The sequence below is a fragment of the Lipotes vexillifer genome, unplaced genomic scaffold (assembly GCF_000442215.2).
Source record: "Lipotes vexillifer unplaced genomic scaffold, Lipotes_vexillifer_v1.1 scaffold371, whole genome shotgun sequence".
Classification (NCBI taxonomy): Eukaryota; Metazoa; Chordata; class Mammalia; order Artiodactyla; family Lipotidae; genus Lipotes; species Lipotes vexillifer.
In genome coordinates, this window is record NW_006786304.1 from 1,319,369 (window position 1) to 1,331,300 (window position 11,932).

Here is an 11,932-nt window from a genome sequence, read left to right on the forward strand (position 1 = left end):
CGGGTTTAGGCACAGCTCCTGCTAATGCCTGGAGGGGAGGGAGCGCACAGCACCACCCAGAAACACACGCGATTTCAGTCCAGAGTGTGGGTCGGGGACCAGGTCACAGAGGTCCTTGAACGCCAGGCTAAGGGGCTTGGGCTTTCTCCTGAGACCACTGGGGCGCCATGGGAGGGTTTGAAGCAGAGGAAAGGTTGGACAGCTCTGCTTTGTAGAAAGCTGACTCCAGCGCCACATGGAGGTGGAGGCTGATTTCTCCTACCATCCCTTACTCCTTTCTGCAAATAACTGCTCTGTGGACGTTTTCTGTGAAACCCACTGACTCCTGGAGTCTCTCAACACTGAATTTGCCTCCTATCCCCGGGAATCAGTTTCCTCTTTTGCAAGTTGAGACCCGCTGAGAACTCTTCCACCCATGATTGATGAACATTCTACTATCCTCAGAATATTTAATTCCACGATTCCGTTTCCAGCATTGGACGACGGCTTAAAATTTGGCTGAAATGTTCTTTCACTCGTTTAAGAAACATTTGTTGAGAACTCTGTTTATCATAATTCTGACACCTCCTAGCCTTCCCCCCGCAACCCCGGATAAGAGCTTTAGGAGCATGGGCTCGTTTCCTCCCTGAAACAACCTTGTAAGGCAAGTGTCATTTATTATTCCTATTTGTGGAGGAAGGACTTAGAGGGCTCGAAACTAGAAAAGACAGGACTAGGAAGGCAGGACCATGTCCTCCAAAGCCCGGGCTATCACCTCTGCCATCTCTGCTGATGCTGTTGGTCTGTGCTCACGTTTTATGCTTCTGAAATTCTAGGATTCTGGCGACAGTGGGGTGGGATAGTGAGAGAACTGGAAACGACAATCTGACCAAGGAATGAGCCCTTCCTTGGGTGAGCAGAGCGCAGGTCGGAATCCAAGTCTTAGACATGAGGAACAGTCTTACCTGAGAATATGGTTTTAAATTTCAGATCAGCAGTCTCTCCTTGGGAGGCCACACCCCCTTAGAACTGCACCCTTCCTCCCCCACACCTCCAGGTCGCACCCCTATCTAACGCAAGTCCCCGCCTCCTTAGAACGCTGTGCCTCTAGAGGCTCCACCCGCTTAGAATTCTACAGCCCGTGAGGCTCCGCCCCCTTAAAATTCAATCCTGAGGGAGGCTCCGCCCTCTTCGAACCCTTGGTCCCTAGAGGTCCCATCCCCTTAGAACTTGGAGCTGGAGGTTTTTTGGTTTTGGTTTGGGTTTTGGTTTTGGGTTTTTTGTTTTTGTTTTTGTTTTTTTGAGCTGGAGTTTTTAATATGAGGAGGTCTGTAGAAGGGCAAAATTGTGGGCGTTTGTGGCCTGTGCATGTTTCTAGGAAGAGACTCAAATCCATGATTCAGCATTTTGTATTTGTTTTTCTGTCTGAGGGGAGGAAGGGCTCTCATTTCTCTCATTTTCTGTTTCTTCCAAATGCAAAGAATTTCTGTTTCTTCCATGATCCCCAACAGCATTTATGGAAAAATCCATCCTTTCTCTTGCTTTGAAAATGCCACCTCTACCGTTTATTTACACAGGCACGGACTCCAGTCTGTTTCTGGAGTCTCTATTTTGTGCCTTGCTCTGTAGATGGCTTTCTGCTCTGGGCCTCTCCTGCTTGTTGTGTACAACTGCTGCATAGCAGGTTTGGCTGTTTGGTAGCATAAGACTCCCCATCACTGCACCTCTGTTTTGAAAAGTTCCTGACTATCCTCACATTTATAGTTTTGTTTTTTGGGTTTTTTTTTGCGGAACGCGGGCCTCTCACTGTTGTGGTCTCTCCCGTTGTGGAGCACAGGCTCCAGATGCGCAGGCTCAGCGGCCATGGCTCACGGGCCCAGCCGCTCCGCGGCACGTGGGATCTTCCTGGACCGGGGCACGAACCCGTGTCCCCTGCATCGGCAGGCGGACTCTCAACCACTGCGCCACCAGGGAAGCCCACATTTATAGTTTTAAACTAACTTTAGTATTATTCTTGTACTTGTTTGGCAACACAGATCACTTTAAGACAGGAAATAGTTGTCGCAGAAATGAAGACAAGTGGCTTAGACGAGATAGTTTTTCTCACACCTAATAGGTGCAAGCAGTCTAGAGCTGGTAAGTTGGCTCCCCAGTGAAGGGGCACTGAGGGCTTTCTTCCCTCATCCCTCCCCTCCACTCCACCCAAACCAAGAAAACCGTTTTCAGCATCATAGAAGCCTGGTTATAAATCCTATTTCTGGGGAATTCCTTGGCAGTTCAGTGGTTAAAACTCCATTTCCACTGCAGGGGGCTCAGGTTAGATCCCTGGTCAGGGAACTAAGATCCCACATGCCGCGTGCATGACCAAAACATAAGAAAAATAAATTCTCTCTCTCCCTTCCTTCCTTCCTTCCTTCCTTCCTTTCTTTCTTTCTTTCTTTTCTTTCTTTCTTTTTTTTGGCTGAACCATGTGGCTTGCGGGATTGTGGGATATTAGTTCCCCAATCAGGGATTGAACCCAGGCCACAGCAGTGGAAGCGCTGAGTCCTAACCACTGGACTACTAGGGAATTCCCTCCCCCTTTATTTTTTTAAACAAGGGGAGCAAGGGAATTCCCTGGTGGTCCAGTGGTTAGGACTCTGCCCTTTCACTGCTGAAGGTACAGGTTCAATCCCTGCTTGGGGAACTAAGATCCCACAAGCCATGCAGTGTGGCCCTCCAAATAAATAAATAAATACATCAGTCAATCAGGGGAGCAAAAGTTTCCCAGGAGCACCTCAGAAAACCTCTGCTTGCATCTTATTGGCCAGATTGGGTCACATAACTATCCCTTGACTGCAAGGGGCTCTGGGAAAGTGACTGTGGAGAAGGCAAGTAGTGGAGAAGGGGGTTGAGGATGGTGCCATCTGCCGTTGAACCCAAGGGCAGGAATGTAGCTGGGCCCCAGGCCAAGCTGGTATTCAGGGATCTCAGTGCCCATATCTCACCTCTGCTCCTCTCTCTCCCCTACCTCCTCACACGGCAGCATACAGCTGCCCCACAGTTACTGAATTTTTTTTTTTTTAATTCATCTAGTTGCCACTAGGAAACCTTTTCTCCCAGATCATAGATAGGATCTTCCTGGAAACTGGGAGAAAGAAAGAGGAAGGAAGATTCTGGCCATAGTTAATAGAGGAATTAAGGAGTAGGGACTAAGAATATGATCTCTGGAGGCAGACCAACCCGGGTTTAAACCCAGCCATCCCAAAGAAGTAATTTCTAGGCAGGGAGACGCCAGATGTACTTTCTCTCCACCCAGTTACAAGTTGCAGAGGTAGAGAAGGAGAGCCTGATCTGCCATTTTGGAGCAGTTGTCCTCACTTGCTCCAATCACCAGTGGCCAGAATGCAGGGTGATATCATTTAATCACGGTTGGTGAGGCCACTCCATTGCCAAGTGGGTGGAAGACATTACCAGAAAGAGGGTGATGGCCATTGGCTCATGGGCCAGGCACACACCCCAAAGAGAGTTTTCTATGCTCATTCCCTTATCTTCCCTGCTGGCAGCACAGTGAATCTTGGGATTAAGTTTTGACCCTGTCCCCGAGTTGCTGGTGTCAATATCAATTAGCCAGACAAGCTTTATTTATTTATTTGGTTGCATGGGGTCTTAGCTGTGGCAGGCAGGCTCCTTAATTGCAGCTCCAGGAATCCTTAGTTGCGGCTCGCCGGCTCCTTTAATTGTGGCATGTGGGCTCCTTAGTTGTGGCATGTGAACCCTTGGTCGTGGCATGCATGTGGGATCTAGTTCCCTGACCAGGGATCAAACCCGGGCCCCCTGCATTGGGAGCACGGCGTCTTATGCACTGTGCCACCAGGGAAGTCCCCTAGGCAGACAAGCTTTTGCACTGCGTTTAAGATTGAGGGCAGGGAATTCCCTGGCGGTCCAGTGGTTAGGACTTCACACTTCCACTGCACGGGCCGTGGGTTCAATCCCTGGTCGGGGACCTAAGATCCCCACAAGCTGGACTGCATGGCAAAAAGGAAAAAAAAAAGATTGAGGGCAACTGCCAGAATCCCTTTCAAAATAACAATTCTCCTATAGAGTATTAGTCAGGGCGTGCCGTTTCAAGCTGAGATAACAGCCTGGGCTTCCCTGGTGGTGCAGTTGTTAAGAATCTGCCTGCCAATGTAGGGGACATGGGTTTGAACCCTGGTCTGGGAAGATCCCACATCCCGCAAAGCAGCTAAGCCGGTGTGCCACAGCTACTGAGCCTGCGCTCTAGAGCCCGCGAGCCACAACTACTGAAGCCCATGATCCGCAACAAGAGAAGCCACCGCAATGAGAAGCCCATGAACCCCAAGGAAAAGTAGCCCCTGCTTGCTGCAACCAGAGAAAAGCCCGCATGCAGCCAACGAAGACCCAATGCAGCCAAAAAATAAAATAAAATAAATAAACATTTAAAAACAAACAAACAGCCAAACAATCTCAGTGACTTAACACCACACAGTTTATTTCTCACTCACACTACCTGCCCATCCAGGCTTGGCAAGGGGGCTTGGCTTATCAGACACTTGAGCTGGAGGGTGATGGAAGTGCCACTGTAACACAGGCTTCCACAGTTGCAGAGCAGGAAAAAGAAGGCAGAGCAAAACCCACATTGTTTCTCACAGCTCCTGCCTGGGTATGACCTGTGTCCCTTTCACTGCCATTTCAAGTGGTCAGAACAAGTGACATGGCCACTCCTGAATGCAGTGGGGTGGGGGTGGGAACGTCTAATCCTCCTGTGGACAGGAACTTCAGGCATTTGTGAACAGCGAAGCAGTCTGGCAGGCATAGGAAGAGGATGCAATAATTGTTCCTTTTAACACTGTTGTTCACAAATGGAGCTTGTAAGAAAATGGGAATGCAGTGTATACCTTTAGGAGAAACCTCAGGATGCTTGTCCCCAAATCTTTTACATCAACTGTACAATTTAGGCATCATCGTTCCTTGGCACACTTACCCCTACATCTCAGTGGCCAGAAACGGTGGCATGAGCAACTGGGTTACAGAGTCGTTTCACTCTGTAGACTCTAGAAAAGTCAGGCTGGGGAGCAGGGCTTCAGCCTGGTTCCCTCTGCCTTCCGCCCCGCCCTCTGCAGGCTGGGACGGCCGTGCCCAACATCATGGAGAAGGCCTTCTACCTCGAACAGGCCGGCGTGGGCCTGAGCTCAGACGAGAGCTTCCGCATCTTCATGGCCCTGAAGCAGCTAGTGGGGCAGCAGCCCATCCACACCTGCCGCTTCTGGGGCAAGATCCTGGGGCTCAGTCGCAGCTACCTGGTGGCTGAGGTGGAATTCCGGGAGGGCGAGGAGGAGGAGGAGGAGGAGGAGGAGATGATGGGGGGCGGCGATGTAATGGAGGCGCACGGCGAGGAGAGCGACGAGGGCAACGAGGGCGAGGAGAAGGCCACCGACGTCACCCGCAAGCCCACGTGGAAGCCGCCGCCCGTCGTCCCCAAGGAAGAGAGCCGAAACGGCGCCAACAAGTACCTGTATTTCGTGTGCAACGAGCCGGGCCGGCCGTGGGTGAGGCTGCCCCACGTCACGCCGATCCAGATCGTGCAGGCCCGCAAGATCAAGAAGTTCTTCACTGGCTTCCTGGACGCACCGGTCATCAGCTACCCGCCCTTCCCGGGCAACGAGGCCAACTACCTGCGGGCCCAGATCGCCCGCATCTCGGCCGCCACACACATCAGCCCCCTCGGCTTCTACCAGTTCGGCGAGGAGGAGGGCGACGAGGAGGAGGAGGGCGGTGCCGGGCGCGACTCTTACGAGGAGAACCCCGACTTTGAGGGCATCCCGGTCCTTGAGTTGGTGGACTCCATGGCCAACTGGGTGCATCATACGCAGCACATCCTGCCACAGGTGAGGGCCGGACTCCAGCCTCCCCGCGGGGTCGTAGCACCGGGTGTGACTCCAAAATAAGACAGAAAGCACCTGCTCGGCAGCTAGGCATCGTGCCCGGTAATATTCATTCATCCATTCAACAGATACTGGTTGACAGTCCCCTGTCAGAAACCTTTGGGGCCAGATGCACCTTGGAATTCTGAATTTTTCAGATTTTAAAAAGGTGACAGGAATTCCTCCGGTGGTCCAGTGGTTAGGACTCAGTGCTTTCGCTTCCAGAGCGGGTGCCCGGGTTTGATCCCTGGTCGGGGAACTGAGATCCCACAAGACTCCTGGTGCGGCCAAAAAAACAGTACTTACAAAAATAAAAGTACTTTAAAAAAAATAAATAAAAATAAAGGTGACACACACTAAAAAAGTGACACAGTGCACATACTACGTATTACACAACATCTCAAGCAGGGGCTGGGGCTGCAGCCTGTATTCAAAGGCATCATTATTTCTGCAGCAAAACCGAAGAGCTTCTGATCAGGTCAGGGTTTCTGCCAAATGACTTATGAAAAAACATTTGGTTTTCAAAGCTTTTCAGATTTCGGAATTGTGGATAAGAGATGGTGGACCTGCATTTATTGAATGCCTAGTGTGTCTGAACTTTACATACATTTATTTATTCACTCAAGGCAGCACCTGCTGTGTGCTAGGAGCTTTTTATTCATTCATTTATTCAATAAACATTGATCGACTCCACAATGTTTTATTGAATCCAAATAACTGCTTCTGAGATTGGTACAATCTCGCATTTCATAGTTGCTGAAACTGAAGTCTGCTACATGCTCTGCACTTAGGTTCACTCATTCATTCAACATTTATTGCTCTTCAGTACCTCCGGCAACCCAGCAACAATCCAATGAGAGAGGCACCCATGACACCCCCATTTCGCAGATGCTCATTTGCGCTGCCAAATGTCAACTCCACAAGGGCAGACATGGGGGGGCGGGTCTCTTTTCTCAAGGACACATATCCAGCACTGAGAGCACTGCCTGTATATGGTAGGTGCTCCTTAAATATACAGTAAATGAACGGATGAATGGATGCACAAATCGAGGCCACAGAACCTGAGAGAGGCAGGATTCCCCATCTCACTGCTGCAGCTCTCAGCCCATTCTCCCCTCACCTCCTACCTGTGTGACTAACCTTGTCCTTCTACCCACTTCTGGGTCCCTGAGAACAGGACCCGTCCCCAGTATCCTTGCCTGGTCCTTCACCTCCTCCCAGAGTACAGGCCAGACTCTGTGCCCTGGGGGTACCACCTGACCTCCTCCCCACCTCCAGGGCCGCTGCACTTGGGTGAACCCTTTGCAGAAGACGGAGGAGGAGGAGCTGGGGGAGGAGGAAGAGAAGGCAGATGAGGGGATAGACGAGGCGGGGCAGGAGGTCGGGCCCCCGCTGCTGACGCCACTCTCAGAAGATGCAGGTAACAGCCCTCACTTCACACACAGCTCTGGTGGAGACTGGGAGAAAGGGAAGGGCAGCGAGACTGGTGGCTGGGGGCACCTCTGTGAGCTTTGGTTGTGTTCTGATCTATAAAATGGGCATCCCATGGAGTTATAGGAATGTGTCCATCTTGTGAACCTTGTCTGGCACGTGGCAATGGTCCAGATGGTGAGATATGGTCTTTCGAGTCCCATATGGGTTTGGGGAGGGGCAGATAGCTAGGGAGGCCTCCCCAGAGGAGGCAGAACTTGAGCTGGATTTTGGAAAACTGGACAAGAATTTCCTGAGGTGGGGATCTCAGGCATCTGAAGGAAGAAAGGAGAGGCTGAGAGTGGGTGAGCGAACAGAGTCTGGATGTGGACCCCGATTTCCATGAGCCTGGAGCCTGTGCCCTGTCCTCTGATCCCTAGTCCAAACTGATGGCCAACCTCGAAGGAGAATCACAGTAGCTCCCCTGTCGGGGACTCAGGGCTCACTGCCACCCTACAAAGGAGGTGAGATAAGTGCCTCCTTTCCCGGGTGCGGTCACTGAGGCTCAGACAGGAGTAGTGGCTTCCTAGGGCCACACAGTGAGAGAGTGGTCAGAGCCAGGGTTCAAACACTGAAGCCAATGCTGTTAGCCCCACAGGCCCTTCCTTGTCCTCCCTCTTTGCTCCCTCTCTTCCTCCTCTCTACCTTCCCTCCAGGGGGCTGTGCAGGGCAGGGGGAGCTGCAGCCTAGCCTCTGACCTCCCTGGTGCTCTCTGCTCCCCCACAGAAATCATGCACATGTCACCCTGGACCGCCCGCCTGTCCTGCAGCCTCAGCCCGCAGTACTCCGTGGCTGTCGTGCGCTCCAATCTCTGGCCAGGGGCCTATGCCTACGCCAGTGCCAAGTAGGTCTTCTCCTAGTGCCTCGCGGTAGAGGGCGCCACTACAACTTCATCAGAGCCAGGCCGGGTGGGGCAACTCACCAGGGTGGGCAGAGATTGGGACAGCTCCCTTCAGGAAGCCCCCAGGGGCTAACCTCCTCACTCAGCTCCCAGGGGTCCCACTAGGGCTAAAATGAGAAATCCCATACCAAATGTGTGAGCCCCTGGGATGAAACAATGGAAGGTCGGGAAGGGGAAGGAGCTAACTCAGGGATCACACTGCCTGTGCAGTATTCAGACGTGGATACCTTGGCCCCTTGGCCCAGGCTTTCCTGCTGTCTGAGGCATGGAGCCAGACAGGACTCAGATGTCCCCTTTGGGGTGGCCTTGATGGGCAGAGTCTCATCTCTGGGGAAGCTAACTCCTTCCCTTGGCCTCCTCCACGGTTCTTCCAAGCTGAAGGATCTTTTCTCTAAGGGCACAAATCTTGCCCACCAGGATCCCCCACCAGCTGTTCCCAAAAGATTGGCAGGTGGAAGTCACTCCCACATCCTCGCACCGCGGCTACACACTCGAGACAAGTCCCTCAGCCTCTCACCAGGCACCATCCCAGCTTTTCTGCTCAGCCAATAGAGAGCGTAGCCTGCAGCCACAGGGCATGCACTTACCGGCTCTGTCCAGCAGATGGCATGACGGTTTTTCATAGCTTTTCCTTCTCCGTATCAGTGAACAGCCTGCACGGTATTCTGATACTATGCTTCACAGTCAAGGTGGGATTTTACATCATCTTGATAATTTAACCACATTCTTGACAATTTCTTTTTCGCCTCCAGAAGCATGGAAGAGGTATGCTTGCTTTTGCCAGAGCCCTTCTTCTGGCCACACCCTAACTTGCCAGCATCCCTCTGAAAGCAAAGGATCCAAACTTGGAGCTCCACTCACCCAGCCATCCTCCAACCCCCACTTACCCAACCACCCATCCACCACCCAACCATGCATCCATCTCGCCACTTTTCTTCTTTATAAAAGACTCTCAAATGTCACCGTTTGCCAGCTGTATGCTGGGCCCCAAGTACTTTGTTGAAAAAGCAGATATGGATCCTACTCTGGGAGCAGGCAGAGGAAGCATAGGTGTTAGATGTACATCGAGCCTCACCCTCCCTTACCCCCATGAAATATCCTGTTACAAACTACGAGAAGTACCACTAGGGAGAGTGGAGGGACCAATGACAGCTCGTACCTGTCATGTCTTGCAGGGATCAAGGAAAGATTCAAGGCTGAGAAAAGCAGCCTTGATCGGAAATCTTTGGGGGAAAAAAAGAAGTAACTAGGGGAAAAGCAGGCAGAAGGACATTCTAGACCAGAGCTTCCCAAACTGTGAATGGGTAGGACTCACCAGGGGGTCTGGTTAAAGCTCAGGTTCTGGTTGCCTGGGTCTGGGTTGGAGCACAAGACTCTGCCTTCTTAGCAAGCACAACCTCCTGGGTGAGGCTGCTGGTTCCTGGACCCCAGAAACCAGGGCTGGCAGAGGTCAGGGGCTTCCAAGGAAGCAGTGTATTTGAAGGCTCCGAGGAAGACCCGGAGGAAAATGATTCTCGAGGGAACAGCAAGGCTATGAAAATAAGGTCAAATCCAAACCGCTCCCCGTGGCAAACTCTCTGCCTCTCTCCCTGTCTCTTAGTCGCTCCCTTTCCCCCCATCTACTCCTCTTTCCTTCTCCCATTAAAATTCTGGGGAGAGGTGAATTGGTGGGCCCGGGATGCAACCAATTATGCTCTTGTTTATTGTCAGTCTCCTCTCTCTAGAATGTAGGCACCACAGCAGGGATTCTTGTCTAATTTGTTCACTGCTAGGTTCCCATATCTAGACCAGTGCTGGTCAATATAAACAAAATATGAGCCACATATGTCATTTTAAATTTTCTTGTAGCCACATTCAAGAAATAAAAATAAACAGGCAAAATTCATTTTAATAATGTATTTAACCCCAAATATCCTAAACATTCTCATTACAACATGAAATCAATAATGTAAAAATTATTAACGAGCTAGTTTACACTCTTTTTTTCATACTAAATCTTCAGAATCTGGGGTGAAGTTTACACTCACAGTACATCTCAATTCGGGTACTAAATTTTCATCAGAAATACTTGACCTGAAAAAAAAAAAAAGGAATACTTGACCTGTATTCAGATTTCACAACACTTACAGTTGAAAAAGGAGATTCGTGTACCCAGGTTGTCCCAGACATACTTAGATGTCTTCCAATAAATGAAACATCAGTTTTATTGTTTAAATTTAATTAAAATTAATTAAAATTAAATAAAATCCTCTCCAACAACAGTAGAACACACATTCTTTTCAAGTGTGTACAGAACATTCTCCAGGATAGACCAAATGCTAAGCCATAAAACAAGTCTCAATAAATTTAAAAGGATTGATCATATAAAATTTCTTCTTTTACCACACTGGAATGAAATTAGAAATCAGTAAAAGAAGGAAATGTGGGAAATTCACAGGTATGTAGAAATTAAACCACAGAGTCCTAAATAATCAATGGGTCAAAGAAGAATCCACAAGTGAAATTTGAAAATTAAATAAAATTAGAAATTCAGTTCTTCAGTCTCACCACATTTCAGGTGCCCAACAGCTACATGTGCTGTTAGTGCGGCTCTAGACAAGACCTGGCACTTAGTTAAGTGCTAAGTGAATACTGAAAGAACCAGTGAACAGAGAAACCTGTTGGGCACATTCCACTCTACCACACATAACTTTGCAGGCATGCCACGCCTAGGCTGGGTCCCACCTTTAACAAAAGTCCAGGCTGGGGTCTTTGAGGGAGGATTTCCCAGCATCTCTCTACCCCTCCAGGAAGTTTGAGAACATCTACATCGGCTGGGGCCACAAGTACAGTCCTGAGAATTTCAACCCGTCCCTGCCAGCCCCTGTTCAGCAAGAGTACCCCAGCGGCCCGGAGATCGTGGAGATGAGCGACCCCACGGTGGAGGAGGAGCAGGCCCTGGCAGCTGCGGAGCAAGAGGAAGAGGCAGAAGAGGCGGAAGAGGAGGATGAGGGCCAGGATGACTGAGGCCCCATAGCCCCCTTCCTCAAGCAGGTAGATAGCAGGTTTTCCCTTATACACAGTTGTAGCTTGGTTTTTTTTTCACGGTTGGTTTGCTTTCTGCCCCTAGAGTGCAGGGGTAGAAGAGGAAGGCAGCTGCGCTAAATAAAATTTCCTCAGGGCATTCCAGCCGAGTCACTCATTCATTTGTTCACCACATTTGTTGACATGGCCTCCAAGTCAGGACTGTGGCACTTTGCTAGGAACACAGACATTGCCCGGCATAGTCTCTCCCATCTGTTCATTTATTCATTCATCGGGCCATCACACAACTCTTGAAGTGCCCCGGGTCAACCCAGCCCTGTGCTGGGAACACAGCGTCGACCCAGTGGCCCCAGATCTGCTTTCCAGGGGCTCACACTCTACAGGAGAGACAGACACATTCCCTAGGCAATGACAACCCAGATAGGGGAGCCCAGAGGACTGACAGAGCTCCTGAGCTGGCTCATAAATGGTCAAAAACAGAGTGGTAGGCCATTCCAAGCAGAGGGAACAGGGCATTCGAAGACCCAAGGGCAAGAGAGAGTGCGTTGTGTTGGGGTAGATTCTCAAACCTCATTTTTGGGACATGGTGTGAGGAGTCAGTGGTGAGAAATGAGGCTGGAAAGAGAGGTTGGCA

General features: G+C 50.5%; 1 protein-coding gene across 1 annotated transcript in view; it reads left to right on the forward strand.

Moving 5' to 3' along the window:
* Positions 1 to 11,280, forward strand: part of RSPH6A (radial spoke head 6 homolog A) — a 15,118-nt gene extending 3,838 nt beyond the window's left edge. Inside the window, exons 3-8 of the mRNA XM_007458676.1 lie at positions 1,093 to 1,120; positions 2,822 to 2,849; positions 5,103 to 5,867; positions 7,182 to 7,323; positions 8,100 to 8,217; positions 11,064 to 11,280. Of these exons, the coding sequence (XP_007458738.1) occupies positions 1,093 to 1,120; positions 2,822 to 2,849; positions 5,103 to 5,867; positions 7,182 to 7,323; positions 8,100 to 8,217; positions 11,064 to 11,280 (1,298 nt within the window). The remainder of the gene's footprint in view (positions 1 to 1,092; positions 1,121 to 2,821; positions 2,850 to 5,102; positions 5,868 to 7,181; positions 7,324 to 8,099; positions 8,218 to 11,063) is intronic.
* The last annotated feature ends 652 nt before the right edge of the window (positions 11,281 to 11,932 follow it).